This window comes from Orcinus orca, chromosome 16 (assembly GCF_937001465.1).
Source record: "Orcinus orca chromosome 16, mOrcOrc1.1, whole genome shotgun sequence".
In the NCBI taxonomy this organism is placed as follows: domain Eukaryota; kingdom Metazoa; phylum Chordata; class Mammalia; order Artiodactyla; family Delphinidae; genus Orcinus; species Orcinus orca.
In genome coordinates, this window is record NC_064574.1 from 30,556,955 (window position 1) to 30,582,421 (window position 25,467).

The 25,467-nt window shown below is 44.7% G+C and overlaps 1 protein-coding gene across 7 annotated transcripts in view; it reads right to left on the reverse strand.

Annotated features, from left to right (window-relative positions):
• DNAAF9 (dynein axonemal assembly factor 9) overlaps positions 1–25,467 on the reverse strand; it is a 153,897-nt gene that overhangs the window by 20,233 nt on the left and 108,197 nt on the right. For all 7 annotated transcript variants that reach the window (XM_033415830.2, XM_033415831.2, XM_049698758.1 and 4 more), the window contains 7 exons: positions 24,483–24,571; positions 23,961–24,062; positions 23,585–23,702; positions 21,604–21,692; positions 19,572–19,730; positions 14,145–14,270; positions 6,087–6,124 (listed from right to left, as the gene is read on the reverse strand). In XM_033415830.2, the coding sequence (XP_033271721.1) occupies positions 6,087–6,124; positions 14,145–14,270; positions 19,572–19,730; positions 21,604–21,692; positions 23,585–23,702; positions 23,961–24,062; positions 24,483–24,571 (721 nt within the window). The remainder of the gene's footprint in view (positions 1–6,086; positions 6,125–14,144; positions 14,271–19,571; positions 19,731–21,603; positions 21,693–23,584; positions 23,703–23,960; positions 24,063–24,482; positions 24,572–25,467) is intronic.

Consider the following 25,467-nt stretch of genomic DNA (forward strand, 5'->3'; position numbering starts at 1 on the left):
TCCTACCCAGCAACCTACTTCTTTCCCTGGAGGCAACCATATTTATCAGAGTTTTCTTCCAGATATGTGCTGAGTATTTACAAGTAAATGTGTATGTATACATTTTTCCCACAAACAGTGGCATACTATACCATTCTGTACCTTGTTTTTTCACTTAAGCCTTTTAAAAAATTTTTTTGGTAAAGCTTACTTCTTCCTTACAATCTTCTCTAATACCGTTATCATCCCAATCCTCCCCTCATGCCACCTTGCTGTCTCCCTTTCTCTGAACTACGAGAGCTCCTTTGAATAACACGGGCAGTGCTTAAAATATAAGGCTTATATTTTTATTTATCTTCTTCATATATGTAAAAAGATAGCATAAGGTAAAGATTAAAGCGTGGGTTTTGGAGCCAAGCAAACCTGAGTCTGAATTTTCGGTTCCACTAATTATTCATGGGTGACATTAGGCAAATTGCTCAACTTTCTCTCTGAGCCCAAATTTCCTCCTCTGTCAGATGGGAACACATACCTCCAGGTTATCTGTGAAATGCTTTATCACAGGCTACAGAGAGTAAGAACTCATTAAATGCAACCTGACACTACTACCACCACCATCTCATCATTTGGGAATGGGACCCCTACATGTACACCAAGGAGCCTGGACCGATTCCTCAGACTGACAGAGGTGGCTGTGGCACGCCTTAGCCACAGCGACAAGCAGGAAGGTAAGTCACATGACTCTCACCAGCCTAGGCTGCTGAGCCCATGGTTTAGATGAGTGGCTATCACTGGTTTGAAGGCAACTTCCAGGACCCCTGGTCCCTGCCTCTGGTCTGAGGCAGAAGTTAGTGATACTTCCTTCCTCTCACCAATCATATTTATAAAAAGTGTTCCAAAACTCTGAAGACTGAATCTAACCTCATAACCACATTCCATTCGCAACCAGGGAACAGGGGTTAGGAGCTTCATGTCAATGGTCGTGTGTTACAATGGGGACAAGGCACACACGAAGGGTATACAATATGCCTAGGATCATAGATGTCAGGAGGTAGGGCTCGACTGCTGAGCACATAATCTGCTTCCTGAGTGCTTACACACTGTTTGGGAATCTATTGGTTCCTTGGTTCTGAGACATGAGTCCTGCTCTTCACAGGTATCTGTTAGTGCTCCACAGCAAGTCAGTCGGCCTTAGGTAAATATGGCCTATATGCCTCTGCACAGTGCTTGAGAGACCTCTGAGGATTCAAAGGTGAGTTTCCTCAATGGCTTCCCCTGACATCCAAGCGGTCACTTGGTGAAAGGCACACCGACTGCCTAGTTCCCCAAACCTGGGCCATCGTCCATCCTCCACTCTCAGTCCCTGCTACCATTTGCCTGGTTTAGACCACTGCTCTCTCTTCACTAGGTTACTGCTCATTCTCTCTACTTCCAGGCTTCCTTTACTACAATTCATTCTTCCTATTGTAGTAAGAGTAATCTTTCAAAAACATAAATCTGATCAAGTCACTTCCCTACTTAAAATATTTAATGCATTCCAATTATTTTTGGCTGATATCTAAACTTCTTGGCCTGCTTGACCTATCTGCATGATGCACTTCCTCAGGGCCCTAGTCGTACTCTAATCACCATCAGGCCTTCAATCTTGCTGTTTCTTCTGCCTGGAGCCATCCTTTCTCTCATTTTTTTGAAGGAGGGCCAACTCCTCCTTCAGGGTGTAGACAATTTGAATAGCACCTCTTCCAGAAGCCTTTCTTAATCCCACAGGACTGGGTTACAGCAGGCATTAGATAAAAATTTGCTGAATAAATGAACGAATAAATGAAGTGTAATAAAAGACACATGCAACCTGACCTCCGAGGCAGCTGCCTAAGAAACTAAGCCGTGGGTACCCACATGCCAAAAATTCTCCCACTTGCAGGTCTGAGCAAGTACTATTCATCAGACAGCCATCTGGAAAGGTTTCTAAGATTTATTAGTATATACATATTTTTGGTGCAAAATTCGTAAGGTACAAAAGGGTGTTCAAGTTTCTTCTTCCCTTCTCTGGCACCCTGAGCCTTATTTCTCCTCCGCAGAGGCAACCACTAATAACCAGATTTTGGGTATGCCTCCTCAGATAGTCTATGCATATACAAGTATATAGGAATATACAGAACCATATTTTCTTAACAGCTTCTCCTACACTTAAAACTTCTATTCTCAAGGTCTTCAGGTATGGCCTAGATGTGGTAATAGCACAAGACTTAGGAATTCAAATGGAGAATATGTCTGCATTTTGTTTATTCTATTTTAAAAAGGTTTCTCACATGCCTTCCTTGTTCATAAGCTTTAACATTAAGATGGACCATCTGCAGTCAGAGTTTTAGGAAAGCCTCCTAACAAAGGTGACACTGGTAGTGCCTGTGCTTCCATTCCCATTTAGAAAGGTCACTCTGCAGGCTGTGGGGAGGCAGTGAGGACAGCCTGGTGAGCCTACTGCCAGAACCCCATGTCCTGGTGCAGCCACAGGAAGTGGCTGGGGCCTTTGGAAACTGAGTAAAGCAAGGCCAGGCAGCCAGGCCCAGAATGTGGCACAGTGGGGTGGCAGGCAGGGTTCTAGAAGGCTCAGCACATTCCAGAGATGGCAGTTATGAGAGCCGGCTCCTGCGAGAGGCCCATGACATTACCAGGGGTGGAAGACAAGAATAGCTGTGGTGGATCTTGCAGTGAGGAGTCAGGAAAGGCTGAGAGAAGATCTATAAAGGCCCTAGGACTCTACTTAGCATCTACTTGGGCAGAAGAAACTGGAGAGTCAGACTACTGCGAATGTGCCAACCTGAGTGGCATGCAGCAGGGTCACAAGCACAGGCTCGTCCTGCCTGAGAAAAGGCTAGGATCCGAGTCTCTGACAGATAACTTGCCCAAAGTCCTGTCTGCCCCATGAGTACCATGTAGACAAACACTGTGGGCTTTGGATTCTAGGTCAGGAATTGGACATATAAAAGGGGCTTTGCTTTGTGGAGAAACAAGCAAAAGGATTATCCCCAGCATTCCTTAGGCCAGCTATGCAATCTGCTACCTGCCAAGAGGAAATGCCATCTTCAAGGCAAGGTACAGCAGTTATCTGGAGCACAGGGTGAAGAGGCCATCATGAGCGGTTTCATCTTGCTTGGGCCGGGAGCTTCCTTCTGCTCTGTTATCAAGGAGTGGATACTCTGATTTGGCCAACACCTCACCAGTCTGGGTTGTGAGTGAGCAGGCAGCCTGGACTGGCCTGTTCCCAAGAGTGGAGAAACATCTCTGAGGTCTGTTTGACCATCCCAGTCTGGCTAAAGACTTCCAGCAGCCCAGAAGAACACAAATCTCACTTCTTTTGTCTATCTACAGATACATCTAAAAGCAGATCATGGTAGTAAATTATCTGCGCTCTGTTTTAAAGCCAGCATTATAATGAGCCTTGCTTGCTGTTTAAGCATTGAGATTATTTCCTAATCCTTGGATCTCTGTAATACACATCATCTTGTGGCTGCAATACAGTGCTTTTCTCATTGTAAAATAATCCTTTGTTGTAAAAGCAATGAATCAGGGAGCTTAACTCATGAACAGGAGTGAAGGGAGGCAACTGCTCCCTTAGGACGTAAAATGTTTGTCTACCGGTGGCAGATTCTACCTCTAAGAGAGCCACCAAATCTCTGAGGAAGAAGAAATACTTGCATTTTATCTCCTCTCTCCCCAGAAGGTCCATGCCCATGGTGAATTAGGTCAGATCAGTCTATAGTGTCCTCTTGGCCCAGATGTAAGGGGAAGATGTCTACCAAGGCACTATCACTTAACAAGCCCTTTGCAGTTCAGAAAACAGCATATATGGCCTCAAGGTTATCTGTCTACATCTGATCACATTCCCAGCTTTCTTTTTTTTTTTTTTTACGCCTCCAACCAGGGACTGAACCCAGGCTGTGGGAGTGACTGTGGCACTGAACCCAGGCTGTGGCAGTCCTAACCACTGGACTGCCAGGGAATTCCCCTGGCTTTCTTTTTTTTTTTTTTCTTTTAATTCTTTTCTTAAAAACATATTTATTTGGGCTTCCCTGGTGGTGCAGTGGTTGAGAGTCCGCCTGCCGATGCAGGGGACACGGGTTCGTGCCCTGGTCTGGGAGGATCCCACATGCCGCGGAGCGGCTGGGCCCGTGAGCCATGGCCACTGAACCTGAGCGTCCGGAGCCTGTGCTCCGCAACGGGAGAGGCCACAGCAGTGAGAGGCCCGCGTACCGCAAAAAAAAAAAAAAAAAAAAAAAAAAAAATTTATTTATTTAATTTTTGGCTGCGTTGGGTCTTAGTTGTGGCACATGAGATCTTTTGTGGTGGTGTACAGGCTTCTCTCTTCTTGTGGCATGCGGGCTCCAAAGCGTGTGGGCTCTGTAGTTGTGGCATGCAGGCTCTCTAGTTGTGGCTCGCATGCTCAGCAGTTGCAGTGCACGCGCTTAGTTGCCCCGCAGCATGTGGGATCTTAGTTCCCCGACCAGGGATCGAACCCGAGTTCCCTGCGTTGGAAGGCGGATTCTTAACCACTGGACCACCAGGGAAGTCCTCCCACCCCTACCCTAGCTTTCTTTATATAAGTACAGAATTGACACACATTACCTTTGAACAATGAGTTGGAAGGCAGTGCTAATGAAATATGCCTACAAAATCCCAGACAGAACTCATTCTGTCTTGGCCTAAAAGAGCTTTCCTCTTGCAATACTGGCCCAGGTTCATGGACAGTAAAGACAGAACACTTGCTTAAGGTTCTTTGCCAAGGTAGCCTGATCATCTTTTTCCCACATGCAAAAAAAGAAGAGGGGCACTGAAGGAGAAAGTGTCAAGAAGCCAAGGGGCACTAGGGTGGCAATCTTCATGTGATCAGTTATGTGATCGATCACTATATGATCGATCATATAGTCAGAGGGGCTTACTACAGCCCACACCGTTGGCTTTGATCATGACTTCCAAACATTTATCAAAGGACCAGACAGCTCTCTTTGGTTATCTCCTGGACCTATGTTTTCTCCTATGTAGTCTATTTCAAGGATAGGTACCACCAACCTTTCCAATCTCCCAAGCTAGAAACCTAGGAGTCACTCCAGATACCCCCTTTTTCAATGTCCCCCCATCTAGTCTGTTACCAGATCCTACTAACCCAGCCCCTATAAAATCTCTTTAATCTACCTGGGGTGGACACGGTGGATAGACCCAGCCAACCTCCATTCAACTCTGCTTCTGGGGTGCAGTGCCTAGAAAGCAACAGGGGCCTCTAAAAGCTAGACTTGAGACTCCCTGGTGCAGCAGTCCAACACACACATTCTTCTCTCCAGTGACCCGGCCTCCTGCCCTGCACAGCCTCCAGCTCAGCTCTTCCCCAAGACAACAGCTCTACGAATGCTCTGTTGTCTCCATTCCCTGTGGATTGGCAATGGCATCAGCAGGGCAAAACCGTGCTGGTGACACTGAGTTCTTTTCTTCCATCTGATTTCTACTTGCTGGGCTGTTTCAGGGAGCCCAGACCCCAGGCCTTCTGACAACAATAAGTATTTTATCACTAACTGTAGGAAATTTAGAATTTATTCTGGGTCTCCAGCCATCATAGCTAATATGACTAAAAAGTGCTGCTCCCAGGCTGCCAGAAGGTAGGACAATGCAAGGATGAGTGTAACCTACAGGATGTGTGGATTTTTCTAAATGTTATAAAGGAGACGTGGAAAATTTCAGTATATGTAGCAGGGGACTAAGGGAGGAGGTTCTACTCGGCCATATTCTCACTCATGGGACAGGAGAAATGCATCAAAATCTTGCTGATCCACAGGCTAGGAATACCTATTCAGTCCACTGACATTAGCTGGAAGGCCAGGGCAGACTTAAGCCCAGCTCAGAAGAGGTGTTGCCATGGCAATTTATTATCATTAAGAGACAAACTCTCGGAAGAAATCTGCCTATCAAATATGATAAAAGCAAAAAATGCCCAAGTCTTCCCTGGATCAGTTTTATTTGCTTTAGATTTCAGAATGGTAGGTGGGAGCATGAAGAAGTCTGTTGCATCTAAACATAATTTGAAAGGCTTGCAAGCGAAAACAGAGCATATTGCTTACCTTGTGAACACTGGTCGAGACATTTAGGAAAGAGAAATCTAGGGAGAAAAAAGAAATATTTTAAAACCATTAATCTCAGAATTTTCATTGGTTATTTCTCACAAAAATGTGAATATCACTAACATACAAGATGACTTACTCAGTGGGGCAACGGGCAGGCAACACTGAACATTAAGGATAGCCATGATTATACAAAAGGTTTTCATAGCTTTGAACCAAAGTCCCCTAAGCCAGAAACCCCACAGAAGTCCCAAAGTGGCCAACTCTTGGTGGAATGTTGAAGAGGGGATACTGAGGACAGGGCCAGCTCTCAAGACTATAAGAAATGGAGAAAGAGAACTTGGTCTTCTTTTCCACCCTCCCAAAGAGATACTGTCCTGACAGTAAAGGGGAAATTTCAAGGGAAAATGAGAATTATTTTACCTAACTGTGCCAAGGGCCTTCAGTACCAAAGTTGCCATATTTCCCTTTATGTGCACAACAGAATCCTGGTTTCCCTTTAATCCTATTCTGAGCTCAAACGGTGAATGAAATGTAGGAAACTGACTGATTGGATTGAGGGTGACTAATCCAAAGTGTGAGTTAACAACTGTAGCTCTGCAGTAAGCTCCAGAGAAAAGCCCATATTCTCAGTGCTTTAAAACTTCTAAAACACCACAGTGCTCTTCTTAGAGAAGAAAGCTAACACTAATGAGAATAGCTGCCTTTTATCAAGTTCTTACCATGGGCTGGGCACTGTGCAAGCAGTTCATATATACAATTTTATTCTCACATCCACCCTGTGCCTTGGCTACCTAAAAACCACAAAGAGTGGGTTTAGGTTGGCTAAGCAAGCTAAGCACTTGGCCCAAGGTCCCACATGCAGCTAGGAAATGGGAGAGCTTATACAGGGACCCGGGTTCATTTGGCACCACAGAGCTCCTGTGCTTTCTTCCCCTGAAAATAAGATGCTTGATGAAGCCACCCTCTGAATTGTTGCTGGTGTAGTTGGCAGGTATTAGTGCTGTTCAAAACACTGAGGGGAGTTTCTCTCCTGCAATTTTCTTGGTGGTGGCAAATCCTCATCTTTTAATTTGATTTCTGACAACAGCCAGACACACAGCATTTGGAACCAAATTTGGTGGATGAGTGTGCTGGATGAATACAACTTTGGGCTGTGGATCTAGTTCACTTGCCTGACTCCTTCATGGTTTCTAAAGAATTCCATGGGAGAATCCCCATGTGCTCTGAGCAAGGTCAGGAGCCCTGGAGCAAAGGAAGAGACATCCGCACCAGAGTCTCCCAAGAATAGAGGTTACTGACTTCACTGCATTCATAGTCCACTGAATGGCCAGCCACACAGCAAATGCATTCTTAGAAAAATGACTGTCCCCATCAAGTAAGTACCTGTGACTTTAGAGTACATGCCCTTAAAAGCCCTTCTCAGTGCCCTGCTTGCTTTCTTGCAGTAGCCCACAGAAATTCACACCAGTGGCATCTTAGACAAGGCTGAGCAATGTTTCCCCTCAAGGCATCTTATACAATCACAGGTTGGATGCTCATGTTTTAAACCCCTGACAGGGTAGAGGGCCATTAAGCTGCTCACTTTAAACAGGTGCAAAGAAAATACTCAGAACACATGGACTTGCACATGCATGCAATTTCTTCTCATATCTTGGCATCTCTGGCATCCCTGTTCTTCAAATTCATATGCTGGCTTTCTTTACTAATCCAACTATGAGTTATTGCTTTTTTATAATTCTTATAAAATTACATGAATCTTTTATTACAGCACTTCCTACCCTATATCATGATTAATTGTGTACATGTCATGGGTGTGGCATTTGGAAAATTATTTAACTTTTCTGAGCAACAGCTTCCTCATGGTAAAACATGGTAATGATGCCTACCTTAAATGCCTCCCAAAATACCTAAAGGGGATTTTGAGGTTTGAAAGGGGTAAAGCATCACAGTGTCTAACAAACAGTGGAAAACAAATGTTGGCTCACTCCTTTCCTTCTCTGCATATCGTCTTCCCTACTAAACTGTAATATTATTATTATTATTATTTTTTTTTTGCGGTACGCGGGCCTCTCACTGCTGTGGCCTCTCCCGTTGCGGAGCACAGGCTCCGGACGCACAGGCCCAGCAGCCATGGCTCACGGGCCCAGCCGCTCCGGCATGTGGGATCCTCCTGGACCAGGGCACAAACCCGTGTCCCCTGCATTGGCAGGCAGACTCTCAACCACTGCGCCACCAGGGAAGCCCTAAACTGTAATATTATTGAAGACAGACAAATAACAAGTATTGGTGAAGATGTGGAGAAATGGGAACCCTCATACATTGCTGATGAGGATGCAAATGGTATAGTGGCTTTGGGTAAGTTTGCAGTTCCTCAAAAAGTTAAATATAAAAAAAAAAAAAAAAAAAAAAAGTTAAATATACAGTTACCATATGACCCAGTAATTCTACCCAAGAGAACAGAAAACATACAACCATATGAAAACTTAATACATAAACATTCATAGCAGTATATTTATGATAGCCAAAAGATGCAAATAACTCAAATGTCCATCAACTGATGAATGGATAGAAAAGATGTGATATATCCATACAATGAAATATTTGTCAATAAAAAGGAATGAAACACTGACACATGCTACAACATGGATGAACCCTGAAAGAAGCCAGACACAAAAGGCCACATATTATATGATTCCATTCATGAAATGTCCAGAATAAGTATATCCACAGAAACTTCAATAAAGCTGTTACATTAAAAGAAGCAATATACATGATACTATAAAATATCAAATGGTTTTCCCATCATCCAACATTTGCCCCCAAGGAACTGGTCATTTCCCAGAAGGAACAACCATTTCACAGTCTGGCATGTATCCTTCTAGATATTTTCTATGCGTATACAAGTAAACATTTAAAAAATATACATTGTTTTGGTAATTTGTTTTTCTCACTTCATAAAATATTATGGCCATTTTCTATGTTAGAAGATAAAAATCTACTTGAATTTAAAAAATGCCTGCATAGCAGTCCCTTATGAATATCCCCAAATTTAACCAGTCACTTACTAATTGAGCATTTGGATTATTTCCAGTTCTTTGATATTATTAATAGTGTTGTCTTGAACATTGCAGAGCACACCTGTCATATTTCAGACTGCCCAGTACCTTCTAAACACCTTTCCCAGACTTGGAATTGGGAAGCCCGTCCCTGGCGTAAATGGCAGAAAACTGCTTTTCCAGCCTTTCTTGCCGTCTGGTGCAGGCATATGGCTGAAGTTCTACCACCTAGACTCCAAGTGGCAATGAGCATGGTGAGTGAGGGAATGTATGGTAAGCAGACTCCATTTTCTGGTGGAAGAAGTGGTTGAGATATCCCCTTCACCGGGGCAGCCCTACAGGAAGTTTGAGTGTTCCACCTGGCTGCCTAGCCAATACAGCCTGACCCTCCTAGAGACTCTGCAAGCTATAATGTACATTAGTAAATTCCTCCCCAGCTAGACATGCTGGAGTGGGCTCTACTGTTTGGAATTAAAAATTCTGCCTGAAACAAACACCCCTATACCTATATATCTTTGCACATTTGTAAAAATATAACTGTATGATAAAATTTGAGCAATGGAATGGCCATATTTGTCTCCAAAGAGATTAAATCATTTTACATTCCTATCAACAGTGTATGGAAAAAAAAAAGAGTGTATATGTGTACCTATTTTCTTATACTGTTGCAGTATAAAAAATCACCCCAAAACTAAGTGGCTTAAAATAATGATGATTTATTATTTCTCATGATTCTATAGGTTGAATGGGCAGTTGTTTTGGCCTGGGGCAGCTCAGCTGGGGCTGATGATTATCTAAAATGGTCTCACTCACAGGCCCAACTGGGGTCTCAGTCCAAATGGTAGGAATGGATGGCTGGGCCTCTCTCTCCACATGGTCTTTCATCCTCAAGCAGCCTAGCCCAGGCTTCTTCATATGGTGGTCTTAGCTCCCAGAAGCAAGAGAGGGCAAACCCCAATGTGTAAATGCTTTTCAAGCCTTGGCTTGTTTCATGCTTCTTGATGTCCCACTGGCCAAAGCCTAGTCACAATGCCCAGGTGAGAAGTAGATTCGACTCTTCAGGTCTTGATGGGAGGGGCTGCTTCTGCTGTGGCCATAATTTTAATCTACCACAGTTGGCTACGTAAGGATGGATTCCTTCCTCCCTTCCTTCCTCCCTCCCTTCCTTCCTCCCTCCCTCCCTCCCTCCCTCCCTTCCTTCCTTCCTCCCTCCCTCCCCCTCCTTTGTTTCTTTCTTTCTTTTGGCCATGCCATGCAGCTTGCAGGATCTTAGTTCCCCAACCAGGGAGCGAACCCAGGCCACGGCAGTGAAAGCACCAAGTCCTAACCACTGGACTGCCAGGGAATTCCCAGATTGTTTTTGCTTTTTAAAAATTTATGGGCTGGGCTTCCCTGGTGGCACAGTGGTTGAGAATCTGCCTGCTAATGCAGGGGACACAGGTTTGAGCCCTGGTCTGGGAAGATCCCACATGCCGCGGAGCAACTAGGCCCGGGAGCCACAACTACTGAGCCTGCGCGTCTGGAGCCTGTGCTCCACAACAAGAGAGGCCGCGATAGTGAGAGGCCCGCGCACCACGATGAAGAGTGGCCCCCGCTTGCCACAACTAGAGAAAGCCCTCGCACAGAAACGAAGACCCAACACAGCAAAAATTAATTAATTAATTAATAAACTCCTACCCCCAACATCTTCTTTAAAAAAAAAAAAAAATTATGGGCTTAACACTGGCCCACTTAATTTTTTTCTTAATGGAATGGGATTAATGTTATTTAATAACTTTCTATTCTCTTTTTTTTTAACCAAGTTTTTAAAAAAAATATATTTATTTATTTACTTGGCTGAGCCACCGGGTCTTAGTTGTGGCACATGGGATTTTCTAGTTACGGCATGTGGGATCTAGTTCCCTGACCAGGGATTGAACCCCAGCCCCCTGTGCTGGGAGTGCAGAGTCTTAACTGCTGGACCACCAGGGAAGTCCCAATAACTTTCTATTCTTGATCATGAGTCCCGTAATTCTCTTATTCTATTCCACATGCACCCCCATGCACATGAAACAGAATAGCTCCACAGCCCATGCACAGGGGCTAATCATTAGTTTTCCAACAGAGCATTAGTAAACCACTATAGTAAATTACTTTCTGGAATGGATTCAAAAGTAAATTTGGAAATTTCTCATTAATATCTAAAAACTGAGCAAATCAGTAATTTTGATTTATTGACAAATATTATTTTTGATCTCTTATACTTTTTTTTTTTTGGCTGCATTGGGTCTTCATTGCTGCACACGGGCTTTCTCTAGTTGCGGTGAGCGGGGGCTACTCTTCTTTGCGGTGCGCTTGCTTCTCATTGCGGTGACTTCTCTTGTTGCGGAGCACGGGCTCTAGGTGCGTGGGCTTCAGTAGTTGTGGCTCACGGGCTCTAGAGCACAGGCTCAGTAGTTGTGGCGCATGGGCTTAGTTGCTCCGTGGCATGTGGGATATGCCCGGACCAGGGCTCAAACCCGTGTTCCCTGCATTGGCAGGCAGATTCTTAACCACTGCGCCACCAGGGAAGTCCTAATCTCTTATACTTTTTAACCCACCTGATTTTGTCATTTGTATTTTTATATTCCATAACTATAATTCATATACTTTACCCTTATTTCTATATTTAAAGAGATTATATGCTTATCTTTAGCTTGTTTATTGATTTACTTATTTAATTCTCTTCAAGGACACTTATTCCTCACATGCTGGCACACTCATTTATTCCACAGACACTTCATGAGCACTTACTATGTACTAAGCATTAAACAGAAATGATTTCTGTCCTCGCAAAAGCTAAATCTGTATTCTATAATTCCTCTCTTTTCTCTAATTGTCTTCATTTCTTTGTCTATTTCCTCTCAAAATTTTTTTTTTGGCTGTGTGGCTTGTGGGATCTTAGTTCCCCGACCAGGGACTGGATCTGTGCCCCCTGCAGTAGAAGGGAGGAGTCCTAACCACTGGACCTTCCGGGAATTCCGTATTTCCTTTCCATTTTGTTTTAGCAGTGTCTACTTTTACTTCTCACTGCTTTGAGATTTTCATTTCTATAGTGAAATTTTTATTTTCTTTCTAGGACTCTAACAGTTTATCTTTCAGCTGCTTTTGTCAGCTAAATTCCTTTTCCCTGATATTTTCTATTTAACTGCTTTATTTATAACCTGTACACCATAAAATTTACTCATTTAAAGTGTACAATTCAATGATTATTTTAGTAAATTGTTTACAGAGTTGTGCAACCATTGCCACAATTCTGTTTTAGAACATTTCCAATACCCCAGGAAGATCCCTCCTCCCCATTTCCCCAGACCTTTTATATCTCTTCCTTGAGCTCTTCCCTCACCACCCTGTTAGTTTCTCTTCTCCTTAACTTTTTATTGACGGTGTAGAAGAGTGCTTGTCTAGAGTGTAACCTTTGTCTGTTCTTTGTTTATTACTATCTTTTCCTACCTTTCTATGTTAATATGTCTAGTAGTGTCTAGTCCCCTGTTAGACCCCTTTCTGCTTTCATTCATCTTTAAGTAAAAACTTCAGAAAAAGAAGAGACATGGATGGTAGAAAGAGTGGCATGTAAGACTCAATATGGCATTCTGAAGTACAATGGGGATGCTCAGCATTCACTACAATAACCTAACCTAAGGCAGAAGGAAAAATAGACCACCTTAGCTTTATTATGGGAGAGCAGAACCTAGGTCAGAGCTAAAGAGAAGGGAGAATGGTGAAGACATTTCTTGGGATCAGTTAAGGTGACTAGGGAGTAACTTCTAATGTAAATTCTACGAGAAGTCTAAAGATATCAACTTGGGACTCGAGAAGGGAGCTTTTCCAGATGAAGATCTAAGGATAGATCAATCAGTTACCAGGAGATGATAATAATATGGACTAGCCAGAAAAACCACATGATTAAAGACCTTGGATACATTGTACTAGGCTAAAGGGAGAGGAAGTCAAATAGCTCTATGAAGGGACACTGTAATGTTTGACACTTCCCAGTGAGGATTTCTCTCATGATGAAATAGGTACTTCTAGATACCACTGAGGCAGTATAAACTGCAAAACCCACTCAGAAAGCAATTTGGAAATATGAATAAAGAGTAATAAAACTATCATACAATTAATTAATATCTTTGAGGAATCTATTCTAAGGAAATTATCTGAAATTTCAGAAATTTATATGGATAAAGATGTTCTCATAGCATTATTTATGATAGTGAAAAGCTGGAGACATCCTATGTGACTAACAATGCGGAGCTGGTTAAGACTATTATGTCCATATATGCACATAATGATTACATACCCAATCAAAATGTAATTACCACTGTAATTGCAGGAACATATATATGTTCACTTACATAACATGTCTATACGTTAACCTAAGAAGAAGGATATAAAATTATATGTATACCACAACTGTAAAAAAGCATGCACATAAAAGACCAGAAAGGAATTCACAAAAATTATAATAGTTAACATTGAGTGAGATTATGAGTGAATTATACTCAATTTTCTTTGTTATTACTTCCAAAGTAGAAAAAAAAGTTCACCTGTTTGTAATGAGAATAAGTGTCATTAACTGAGGTAAGATGGTTTAAGATGGCTTAACCACATGAAAAAGTATCTATGAGGTACTCCAAGTGCCTTGGGACACAAAGCCCCTCCCCTGCAGTAAAGAGGAAAATAAAAGCCTGCCATAGGCATTCTTTTTTTCTGGGAGAAGCTATTTCAAGTCCCACTGTCCTAGAAGGGTGACTTTTCAGTGCACAAAGTGGTGAGAAGCTGCCAGTCCAAATGCTGGCTCTGAGGACCTAACACTAATCAAATGACAACTGGGCATTTATTACATATAAGGTAGACTGATGCATTCCAAAACATAAGCACATGTAAAGATGTGTCTCCTACTGGGAGGTGGGAGAAAACTGCTTTCTGTACACTTAAACACAACACACCCTGTGGGCCAGAGGTGGTCCTAAGTATGTACCTGTGCTCCATGTAGCAGCTCAGGGGCTCCACACACACTGTGATGGCACCAATGGTGAAGGAGGACTTGACATTTGAATCTGGATGTATCTGCAGGGCCTGGACAACATCAATAACATCTGTGTAGCTGGGGGGGAAAAAGGGAATAATTAGTTTACCGATTGGCGCTTTAGAGTGCGGGAAGAGGGTTATGCTTGCCGAGTGGCTGAGTAAGGGTGGAAGGAAAACCAAAAGGGGGAGACTGCGACTAGGTTCCTTGGGGTCACCCCACTTCATGATTTAGAGCCCCTGGAGTCCACAGTGCTTCTGTATTTCCGAGTTCCATTAGTTCTAACCGCAAGAGTGAGTGGAAGAAAGAACCCTACTGCCCACTCCCCTTATGAGAAGCCTGCAGGTGACCCTGGGGCTCTGAGGGTGGGATTTGGTGTTTTCTAATCAAGTTAGGATCTCCCGCATTGGTATATTTTCTTTAATAGCTCTTTCCTCTCCTTTCATCTCACAGAACATGCAGGCAAGAGAAAGAGGGATTATGAGACATATCTCCAAGTCAGTAGACACATGTCAAACACCAACTGCATTTGTATCTCCTGCCTGGAACTCCCTCCAGGGCCAATTTGATGTTTTCAATTACAACTTAATATGTTCCTGATCCAACTCTCCCACATCTGCTCCTCTTGAGGTCTTGTCCTTCTCAGCAGAGGAGATTCCACTCTTTCAGCTGCGAGGCCAAAGGTTTGTTTGGCATCTTCTTTTACTCCATTTTTTCTTAATCTTTAAAATATAACTATGCTCATACTCCCACTCTACCACTGAGTCCAAACTGCTTCTGTCTTTGTATCTGTATCTGTCTTTTTTTTTGTTTGTTTGGTTTTTTTTTTGGTGTGTTTTTTTTTTGTGTTTTTTTTTTTTGTTTTTTTTTTGTATCTGTCTTTGTATCTCCCTATAACCTGTTTTCAACACAAAAGTTAGAGGGGTCATACTAACCCCATCAGGTAAGCCACTGAGTGAGTGGCTTCCATCCCCCCTTTGGCCTGAAAGCCAAAGCTCTTACAATGGCCCACACAGCCCTCTAAGATCTGACCCGCACTGCAGGGATGAGTTTAATTTCTTACTATTTCTTCCTGTACCTGAATCTAACTACTTTGACCTCCTGGCTCTTCCCTGAACGTGCCAGGTATAATTTCACCTTTGCACTCCCTGTCCCCTCTCCTGTAATGCTCTTTTCCTCAGATGTCTGCAAGCCTCACTGCCTCAACCCGCTTCGGGTCTCTGCTCAATTGGCATCTTATGAGAGAGGTGTCCTCTGACTTCATGCAGCCTATGGGATATAGCAATCCTCTCTCTTGATACTCCCCACCCTCACCCCAATTCTTCTCCAAAGCACTGACTACAGCTACATACACTGTATTTTCTAATTTGCTTATTGTGTGTCTCTGCAATAAGAATGTAAGGTAGTTGCTGGGTGCTGTAATCAATGGTGCCTAAAGCAAGGCAGGTGAATGAACTGGACATTGAACTCCAGGCAGACCCCTGGCCACTCCAAGAACACTGTCCTGACTGACCCAGTCTATCACAAAAGGTCAGTTCTTACGGAGGAAAAGGCAAATCTGATGGGCAGCCTTGCTGATCATACAGACCTGGTCTTAGCCTGGGGCTGGGGGGATAGGTACAGCCTGCCTGGGCTATTTCCTGAGTTCCTACAAACAATTCATTTGTACAACGGTACTTGACTTTACTCCACACAACAACATTAGCACCCCCAACCCCAGGTCTGCCTCAGTCCTGACCAAACAGCAGTGGGCGCTTCAGTAGAGAACATGGTGTGCTAGGTTCTACAAAGAGCGAGCCCTCTGCTCCCTGGTTTCTCTTGAAGGCTTCTCCCACTGCCTGGGCATGTGTGTATATGACCATGTAGAGTGCTTTCCACTGGTTCTGTAGTGTTTGGATGGTCCTAGATGCTAGGAGAGCCCCTCACACTGCAGTAACACTCTGGTAAGCAGGCCTGAAGCTTACAAACTGCCTTAAATCTCTTTGTAGTTGTGTTTAATGGCCTTAATGCTCATGGTGAAGTGCCCTAGCCTTGCTCCTCAGCATCAGCTTTTTCCTCTTCTTCTAAAGAAAAGTGTCTGGGGGCTTTTTACTTTCCATGTTTGGTACAAGCTGTAGAGACTCTCATTTCTTAGGGCTAAAAAGAACTGAAAGGGACTTCCCTGGTGGTGTAGTGGTTAAGAATCCACCTGCCAATGCAGGGGACATGGGTTTGATCCCTGGTCCAGGAAGATCCCACATGCCGCGGAGCAACTAAGCCTGTGCACCACAACTACTGAGCCTGCGCTCTAGAGCCCGCGAGCCACAACTACTGAAGCCCGTGCACCTAGAGCCCGTGCTCCACAGCAAGTGAAGCCACTGCAATGAGAAGCTGGCGCACCGCAATGAAGAGTAGCTCCCGCTCACCGCAACTAGAGAAAGCCCGTGTGCAGCAATGAAGACCCAACACAACCATAAATAAAAAATAATAATCATCTTAATTTAAAAAAAAAGAACTGAAACATTTATAAGTCAGTCCTGAGGATTTTGGCAATTTTAATACAATAGATTTCCCTTAGACAGGGTGACTGGGGAATTCCCAAGTTTTCAGAGGATTACATTAATTTTCACTGATTTTAATGGAAAAAAGTTAGAGCAAAAAACAGGCCCCAGGCTTCTTGGTGAGGCCAATGTATCTAGGTGAAGCATCTGGGCACTGCAGCCAGGAGCCACTGAAGCAGACAGCAGGTCTTTGGTGTCAATCACTCTACTTGTTAATGGTGTGCCTGCTAATGCCCTCCCTTACTGCCCAGCCCCTGCCTTATAACCATCCTGGGCATGGCTTCCAGACAGCAGGAGGCAGCCCTCACCTCAGAAGGATGCACACCGATCCAACTGATGAAGCCTGTACCTGGCCACTCTGGCTAAACTGCCCCAACTGCATGATGAAGGCAAAAAACTAACTCTTTGTATTGCCTCTTTCTTGTCAGTATTCTCTTTATTAAAAACAAAAACAAGGGCTTCCCTGGTGGCGCAGTGGTTGAGAGTCTGCCTGCCGATGCAGGGGACACAGGTTCATGCCCTGGTCCGGGAAGATCCCACGTGCCACGGAGCGGCTGGGCCCATGAGCCATGGCTGCTGAGCCTGTGCGTCTGGAGGCTGTGCTCCGCAACGGGAGAGGCCACAACAGTGAGAGGCCCACGTACTGCAAAAAAAACACAAAACCCCCCAAAAAAACAGAAACGAAAAACCCAGCAGGGCTTTAACTTTCTTTCCTCTGAAACAACATATTCCATACAATTGTCTTTCGGGCTCTATTTTACATTTGCAATTTAAGCCTACAATTTTACCTCGTTTTACATTAATTCAATTTTTGTTTTGAGCAATACTGTTTTAAATGTAGATAATGTAAAGAATAATTTTACAATGTTCCAGAGTATAAACAAATACAGCCCCTCAAATTCCTTAAAATTATTAAAACTCAGATTTCCACAGTTTTACTTATTTGTGTATGTATTAAGTTCTATACAATTTTGTCACCTGTGTAGGCTCCACCACCACGATAAAGATACTGAACAGTTCCTCACCACAAAGCTTGCTTATGTTGCCCTTTTATAACCACACCCACCTCCCTCCTGCCCCCAACTCCCATCCCTAACTCCTGGCAACGACTAATCAGTCCTCCATTCCTAAAATTTTATCATTTCAAAATACATTAATTTTTAAAACAACAACCTAATAATCCACTTGATGTCAAAGCTCAGTACCACTGCCTACCTGCTGCAGTAAGTAGAATGGGACCAGGCCACTCTAGGGGCAAAAGAAAACTCTGCCCTACAGCACAGAATCCTGTAAATCAAAATAAAGGCCACATTCAAGGAATAAAATTCTCAACTTGAGAAGCCTCTGGGGTGTCCCCTCACCAACAACCTCAATACTGGGCTCTCAGGCCCAGCCCCAAGGAGATGGACATGCTACAAAGAGGCTGCCATGTGTTCCCTGCTGTGCCTCAAGAGAATGGGCCCAGCCTGTAATAACAGTGTCATAGTGAGCACCACAGCAGGAAATACATCTGAGGTTCCTAGTGTCCTGGGGCTATGACTGGGCAAGAACTGGGTCTAAGAGTACAAGTGGGCTGGCCATACACTGTCACTGCAGTCCAGAGCAGCCAGGACAGCTAGCACTTTTGCAGACTTGTACAGTTAGAGACAAGGAGTCAACAATGCTTTCTGAAGTAATGGAAGATGGAAATGACCTCAGCTGCACAATGTCAAGCTACCAAATTTGACTCCAGGTCCACAGCCCCAATGACTCAACTCTGGAGAAGCAGCAGGAGGTGATGAAGCTAGGCCAACCCATTCCTTTGACCATTAGAAGCGATGGAAAACAAGTGGTTTCTAGCCTTCTGGCTCTGTGGCTTCCACAACCTCAGCCCACTAGTAGGACAAAAGGGTCAACAGAAGGGAAGCCCAAAGCAGGTGTAAGAACAAGATCTAAAGAAGAGGAAAGATGGCCTGGCAGGGCACATACTCCCACCTGCCTCCTGCAGCACCATCGGCCTGGCTTTCCTCCAGTCCTCACCATCACACCCCAGAGACCAAACAGGGTTTTGGATCCGGGCCTATTCTCTACTGGAAATAATTAGCCAGTTGCAAATACTAATTATTATGAGCACAAAAAAACACAGCATAGCACAAAAGCACTTTGTGAGAACTGCCAAAAGCTTCTTTATCACCAACTATAATGACAGCAGCAAAGAGCACAGCCCATGTTTTCCTGATCTGACACGTTCTCCTCTGGGCCCAGGGGATGATGGGCCTGCTTCCTCCCTGGAAGCTCTTAGAACAGGTCAAGGGAAGCTCCTTGCAGCCAAGGCTCCCCAAGCAGTGGTACACACTCCGAAACTGTCCTCACAGGGAGCTCCTTGCCCAACTGGATTATTCATGCTCCTCACTGAGGGTCCAAGGAAACCCTCCTGCACTAGCCATTCCGTGGATGATGGGGCTCGAGACTAGAGTGTGGGGACTGTCTCTGCAACTCCACAGGAGGGAGGACTGAAAAAACTGAAGCTCCCTTGCCTCGGTGGCAAAGGAAGAAGCTTAGGGACCATTACTGTTAGAAGAATTATCAAAGAATCTTGCCCAGAAAACCACCTCCCTAACTCTCTGCCTTCTGAGGATATTATGATGTTGAGGCCAAACTTAAAACTTGTGTGCAATCTTCACCAGTCACTCTGGGCCACAGGATGGCAACAGTTCTTGTTGAAGGCATATCTGTGTAACACAGACACTTCTCATGCATGTGTGTTTGTTCTGTGCCCCAAGTTAGCCACACATGAAATAACAATAATGGCAAGGTCACCACCCTACCCCACTATCCCCAAAAGGCTTCCAGCGCTCACCCTTGTAACACCACCAGTAGTCTGGTCTTCTTGCGTATGTAGGCTGACTGGCGGGCAGAGCAGTTCTGTTGGGCCTCCAGGGCACTGGAAAGGTATCTCTGGAAGTGGGCAGCGTGAAAACATTCGGAGCTGTCCATGACTTGACGGTATACCATCCACCTGGAAATGGCAAGTGTGTAATCTCAGCATGAGGACTAGGCCCATAGGCTCTGCCAGTGGATTCAAATGTGACCAGTACACCCACAGACTCTCTGTCCAGTGAACCCATACAGGAGAAAGCAATCCTGGCACCACAGAAATAGGCAGAGTGCACTGGCTGGGTGGGAAGCCCTGTATCCTGCAATCACTACCACTGGAGCTTTTGGCAGGAAATGCCTTGCCACAGGAAAAAAGGTCAGATAAGCACATGACCAACAGATTTCAGAGTTGAGAAAGACTCCTGAACAGGCAGTCACTTCCTGAAAGATCATTCAGTAAAATGGCTTCAGTCCAGTTTTCAGTAAAATTCTTGCTAAGAATAAGTAATGGAGGGAGGGGGAGTTCCCTAGGGGCCCAGTGGTTAGGATTCAGCACTTTCACTGCAGTGGCCCAGGTTCAATTCCTGGTTGGGGAACTGAGATCGCACATGCCACGTGGCACAGTCAAAAAAAAGAATAATGGGATAATGGGTAGGGTGAAGAATTCAGATTCTTTACAGAACAAAAGCAATGGAAATGAGGGAGGAACTCGTTAGCTATTGAGTACTCATGAAGGAGGCTCCCCACAGCGCCCCCCCCACAATCTCCCACTCTAAACTCCCAAACTTCTAGGTGATTTCAGTCTTCTCAATTCTGCTATATGGCCTCCTGCAGGATGCCTTGCCTTTTTTTTTTTTAAAATAAATTTATTTATTTAATTTATTTATTTTTGGTTGTGTTGGGTCTTTGCTGCTGTGTGCGGGCTTTCTCTAGTTGCAAGCGGGGGCTACTCTTTGTTGCGGTGCGCGAGCTTCTCACTGTGGTGGTTTCTCTTGTTGCAGAGCACGGGCTCTAGGCGCACAGGCTTCAGGAGTTGTGGCTCGCGGGCTCTAGAGAGCAGGCTCAGTAGTTGTGGCACATGGGCTTAGTTGCTCCGCAGCAACTAAGTGGGATCTTCCTGGACCAGGGCTCGAACCCATGTCCCCTACATTGGCAGGCGGATTCTTAACCACTGCACCACCAGGGAAGCCCAGGATCCCTTACTTTGAGGTAGACCAACTAGTTATTAAAAGCCTGGTCGGGGGGCTTCCCTGGTGGCGCAGTGGTTGAGAGTCCACCTGCCGATGCAGGGGACATGGGTTCGTGCCTCGGTCCGGGAAGATCCCACATGCCGTGGAGCGGCTAGGCCCGTGAGCCATGGCCGCTGAGCCTGCGCGTCCGGAGCCTGTGCTCCGCAACGGGAGAGGCCACAACAGTGAGAGGCCCGCGTACCGCAAAAAAAAAAAAAAAAAAGCCTGGTCGGCAAGGGTTGTTTAGCAATCTGCCAGCCAAATGGAAGTGATGGATGAATGATTTCCCCAATTTTGCCTAAGCCAGCATGTCCCAGTTCCACCTGAGCTCACGCAGTCCCCTTGTGGTCACGGAAGGATCACACCCACCAGCTCTCAAGTTCTAACCACCCTGGTCCTGAATTCCCCTGCTGACCAGGCACATTCCCAGGCCTCTGCCCATGCTGGTCCTGCTGCTACAGGGCTCTTGCCCAGATACCCAAGGGTTCATTCCCCCATTTCCTCAGGCCTTTGCTCAAATGTCACCTTCTCAGTGAGGTCTTCCCTGAGTACCCAATTTAAAACTGGAATCCCTCCCCCAGCCCAGCACTCCCTATAGCATTCTCTGCATTAATTTCTCCATAGCACTTTTCACTAGCTAATATACTATTTTCCTTATCTGGTTAACTGTCTATCTTGCCAAACTAGAATACAAGCCAAACTAGAATACAAGAAGGTTTCCCAGTGCCAAGGCAGACCCAGACATAGAATCCCTTTCCCCAAAGCAAAGGCAGCAGCCATACTAACCTGCCGTATTCCTTATGCAGAGTGACCAGAAAAGCACAGAGCTCGCTAGCATGACAGCCTGGGAGGCCAGTTACAATGCTGATAATTACCTACATGAAAGAAAAGCCATGTGGGTTTGTGATTCAACTGGGAGGCAGCGTTGTGCAAGAGGTTAAAAGAACTGACTTCTTGAGCCAGGTTCTATGGGTTTGAACCTCAGCACCAGCACTCACTAGCTATGTGACCTTGGGCTCACAACAGAATCTACCTTGCAGGGTGGATGTAATGATTAGCTAAGTTAATATATGTAAACAAAATGCATGCAACAGTGTCTGGCACATAGCAAACACCATATACAACAATGTAGCGTTACTATAATAATTTCTATGGAGCAGGCTGTGACTAGATCAGTCTATGTGTGGAACAGATAACTAGTGAGAGCCTGCTGTATAGCACAGGGAACTCTACTCAACGCTCTGTGGTGACCTAGATGGGAGGGAGATCCAGAAGTGAGGGGATATGTGCATAAATATGGCTGATTCACTTCGCTGTACAGCAGAAACTAGCACAACATTGTGAAGCAGCTATACCCAATAAGCTAAAAAAACAAAAAAAGTATAATGGAAAATACTGGGCAGAAAGGAGGTTTGGGACAAAAATGCCACAGGCTAAATTGGTGTCGTAAACTCAGCGAAGGAGGGGAGTGGCCTGTGCCTTCCAAGCCACAGGGCCTGAGCTAAGGAAACAAACTGGGTGGAGGAAGCACTTCTCAATCTTGATGGGGAGAAGAGGTGCCAGGCTGCACTTTCCTAATCTTGGCACACGACCACATGAAAACAGGGCCCTCTGCAGGCAGACATTCCAAAGCAACTCAAGAAATTCACCAACAAAGAAGGGGTCAAGCAGAGGAAGAAAGGAACCATGCATTTGCTGAAGGATAACGATGTCAGTGACATAGCATGGCAAGGGCTTCTTTAAGTATGTTTTATTTCACAATACACAAGACTCACTGGGACAGGTCTGGAGTGAAGTTCAACTTGGTGGCACTCATCACTTGAGCTAGTCCCATCAGCACAGAGATGGCTATGGATGCCTCTTTTATGGGAAACAGTTCTCCCTCCTCCCCTCTGACCAGACCCTTAGTATGTATCCCTTTCTGTGCCTGTGGGCAGTACTCCATGTAACTGACTTTCTGTTTATACTCTTCCCATCCAAATTTCTCCATCTTGGTTCCCATTCCTCAGCACCTACGCCTCAGCCTCTCAAATCCCAGCAAACATGCTCACAGCCAGATACCTTCTTACTTTAAGGCCAGTCCTGTAGCACTTTGTTATACGAAATATCAATACATATATTAAAAAAATATGTAAAATATAACATTTTCATTTTTAAACTCTTGCTTAAGGGAAAAATGAGGCTTCTGACTGCTTAATGCTTCTATTTCCTTTTGCATCTGAGTGTCTTCTAGATTTGCACAGAAATAAATGCCCTCTTTGAGCATATTATGACATATGGTTCCAAAGAAATGGTGGGAGGAGTCAAGAGGAGAGGCGTGTGAAGCAGGAGCAGATTAAAATCCACTCTTGGGAAGACAGTGTTTATAAAGTGTCACCTTATCCTGGTGGTGCTAGCAAGGTCTTGCTAACACTTCCCCTTACGAAGCTCAATGTGTCAGGTAAGTCCTTGCAACCAGAAAGAGCTGATGGCATGAGAGTACTGAGCAGGAGTTTGGAAGACCTGGAGGAGCAAGGGGAAGGCACAGCAATATGCCAGGGTTTCATCATTGCTATGGGGCTCAGCTGGGGTTAATGTAGATGCCTGTACACAGTCATTATATAGAACAGGTTTCATGTGTATCCTTACATCAGTATCCAGGGAGGTGGAGAGTCTTATAAAAGGGACTCTGCCTGAGCTCCTTTTGTTAATTGACACTGAAGATTAAGGGCAGGCTATCAGGATTATCTTCCCATGAATTCCCAGCTTATTTGGTGAGCTGCTGTACCTTGTCATTTTCTACTGTGTGAGTAGGGTTGATTTCAGCTTGCTGCAGCAGGACAGGGAGATGGGTCCTCATCATGGGTTCCCGACTAACGCTGCTGACGGCAAAATGCTGGAGAAACCTAGAAGAAGAAAGACAATGCTATTATGTTACCATCACCAGGCTTGCCTGAATGTGCCCATTCACATGATAAACTTATTTAATTGCTGAAAAGAAACCTTAGTGAATATCTCTAGAGAATAAAATTGTATATGGTGTGTCACTACTACTTTTTATAATTATTCTTAAGAAGCTATAAAGAAAGAAAATGGAGCTTAGAAAGCACCAACTCTGAGGTTTCTGACATTTCAAAAGTCAGAAACAGAAAAACAGAGCTCACCCATCCAGCTCTGGGAGTTTGGCTGAGAGTAGCTTTAGAGGACTCCGTTTCTCCCCAGCAGAATGGCTCAGGACACTGAAGAGCTTCTGTGCACTGGAGTGTCTGGAATATCAAAGGCTCACAGATTAGAATTCCATCTCTCTACAGCAAACATACTTTACATAACTTGTTCTGATATTTTCAAGCCAAAGTCCCGTGACAGAGTCAATACTTCTAAAACAAGCATCTCACTGACTTAAGCAAAATTCGGCATTAATGCAAGATGACTGGTTTGCCCACATAGGAAGCCTGGCCTAAAACCTTTGGTAATACTACAGGTTTCTGATTCTTGGTGGATTTCATCTCTCTTGACTTTTGTTCCCCAAGGGCACTGGCTACCTGCAAGTTGGCAGCACTGGAATGATTGTGTCGGCCCTTTCAGAAGCCAGGACCCCTGTGTTACATAACACAAGTCATCCTGCAGAGAGAGCAGACACACACAGCCTAGGGAAGCAAGCATAAACACTGAAGGCAGCCACTTACAATCTCTTTTGTTCCACAGATAATCCATCTTCCTGGATCACTTTTAAAGACAGCCCTGAGTTAGCCTGCTGTTGCCAGGGGGAGAAGACCTAAACAAAACAGAATTTGAGCAAAGAACACTTTAAACCCAACAACAGGATATGGAACCCACATGGGGATTTGATGGCTGTTGAAAATCTAGACTGTCAGTACAGAGAAAAACCATCATAACAAACAAGTTTGTTCCAAAAATAGAGGCCTGAAGCAATTCTGTTCTGTATTTTTAAAAACTAGAATTTCTTTCTGGGTTCTTCTCCCAGGGATTCTGCTCCTTAAGAGGCCAGGAAGCACAGAGGAAGGTATCAGGTAATACTGTTCTGGCAGCAGGGGCATGTTTTCCCTGGTGATAGGGCCAGACAGAAGGAGTTCAAGCAACTCCTGCCTAGAGGCAGAGGAATAGCTGAAGAGAATCTCTAGGTTCCTAGACTGAAAGGACAAGCACAAGGAGGTAGAAGGACCAGCTGGCAGCAAGATGGAGACACAGACAGGCCCTAAAAGCCGCTCTGCAGCCAAGGCCAGTTCTTGCCTCCTCCCTGTTCTACGAATCTATCCTGAGGGAGGGACTGTCCTCTCAAAAGCTGTTGCACCACACCTTTCCAAGCATTTCCACCAGAATAAGACTGGCCATTTGTATGACTCTGGCTACTGCTTGGTCTCTAAGTAGGCTGTATAATTCTTGGTGAGCTCCCTCACTCGTGCAATCTGTGCCGAAAGCCTATGGTGTGCAGCCTGCCAGGTGGAACCACTTGCAAGGGCAGGGCCTATGAACCATGGGGAGCGAGAGTTTGGGGTGGGGTAGAGAGCTCTGACCCAGTAGGTTGGGCCTAACAACTCAATAAAGTAGCTAAAAGGAAAATGAGTCTAATTATGACTTATAAGGGACAAAGAATATTTTTCTTAGAAGTTAGAAAGCCTTTTGTTCAGTTCCTTTAGGTTCTCACCTTTC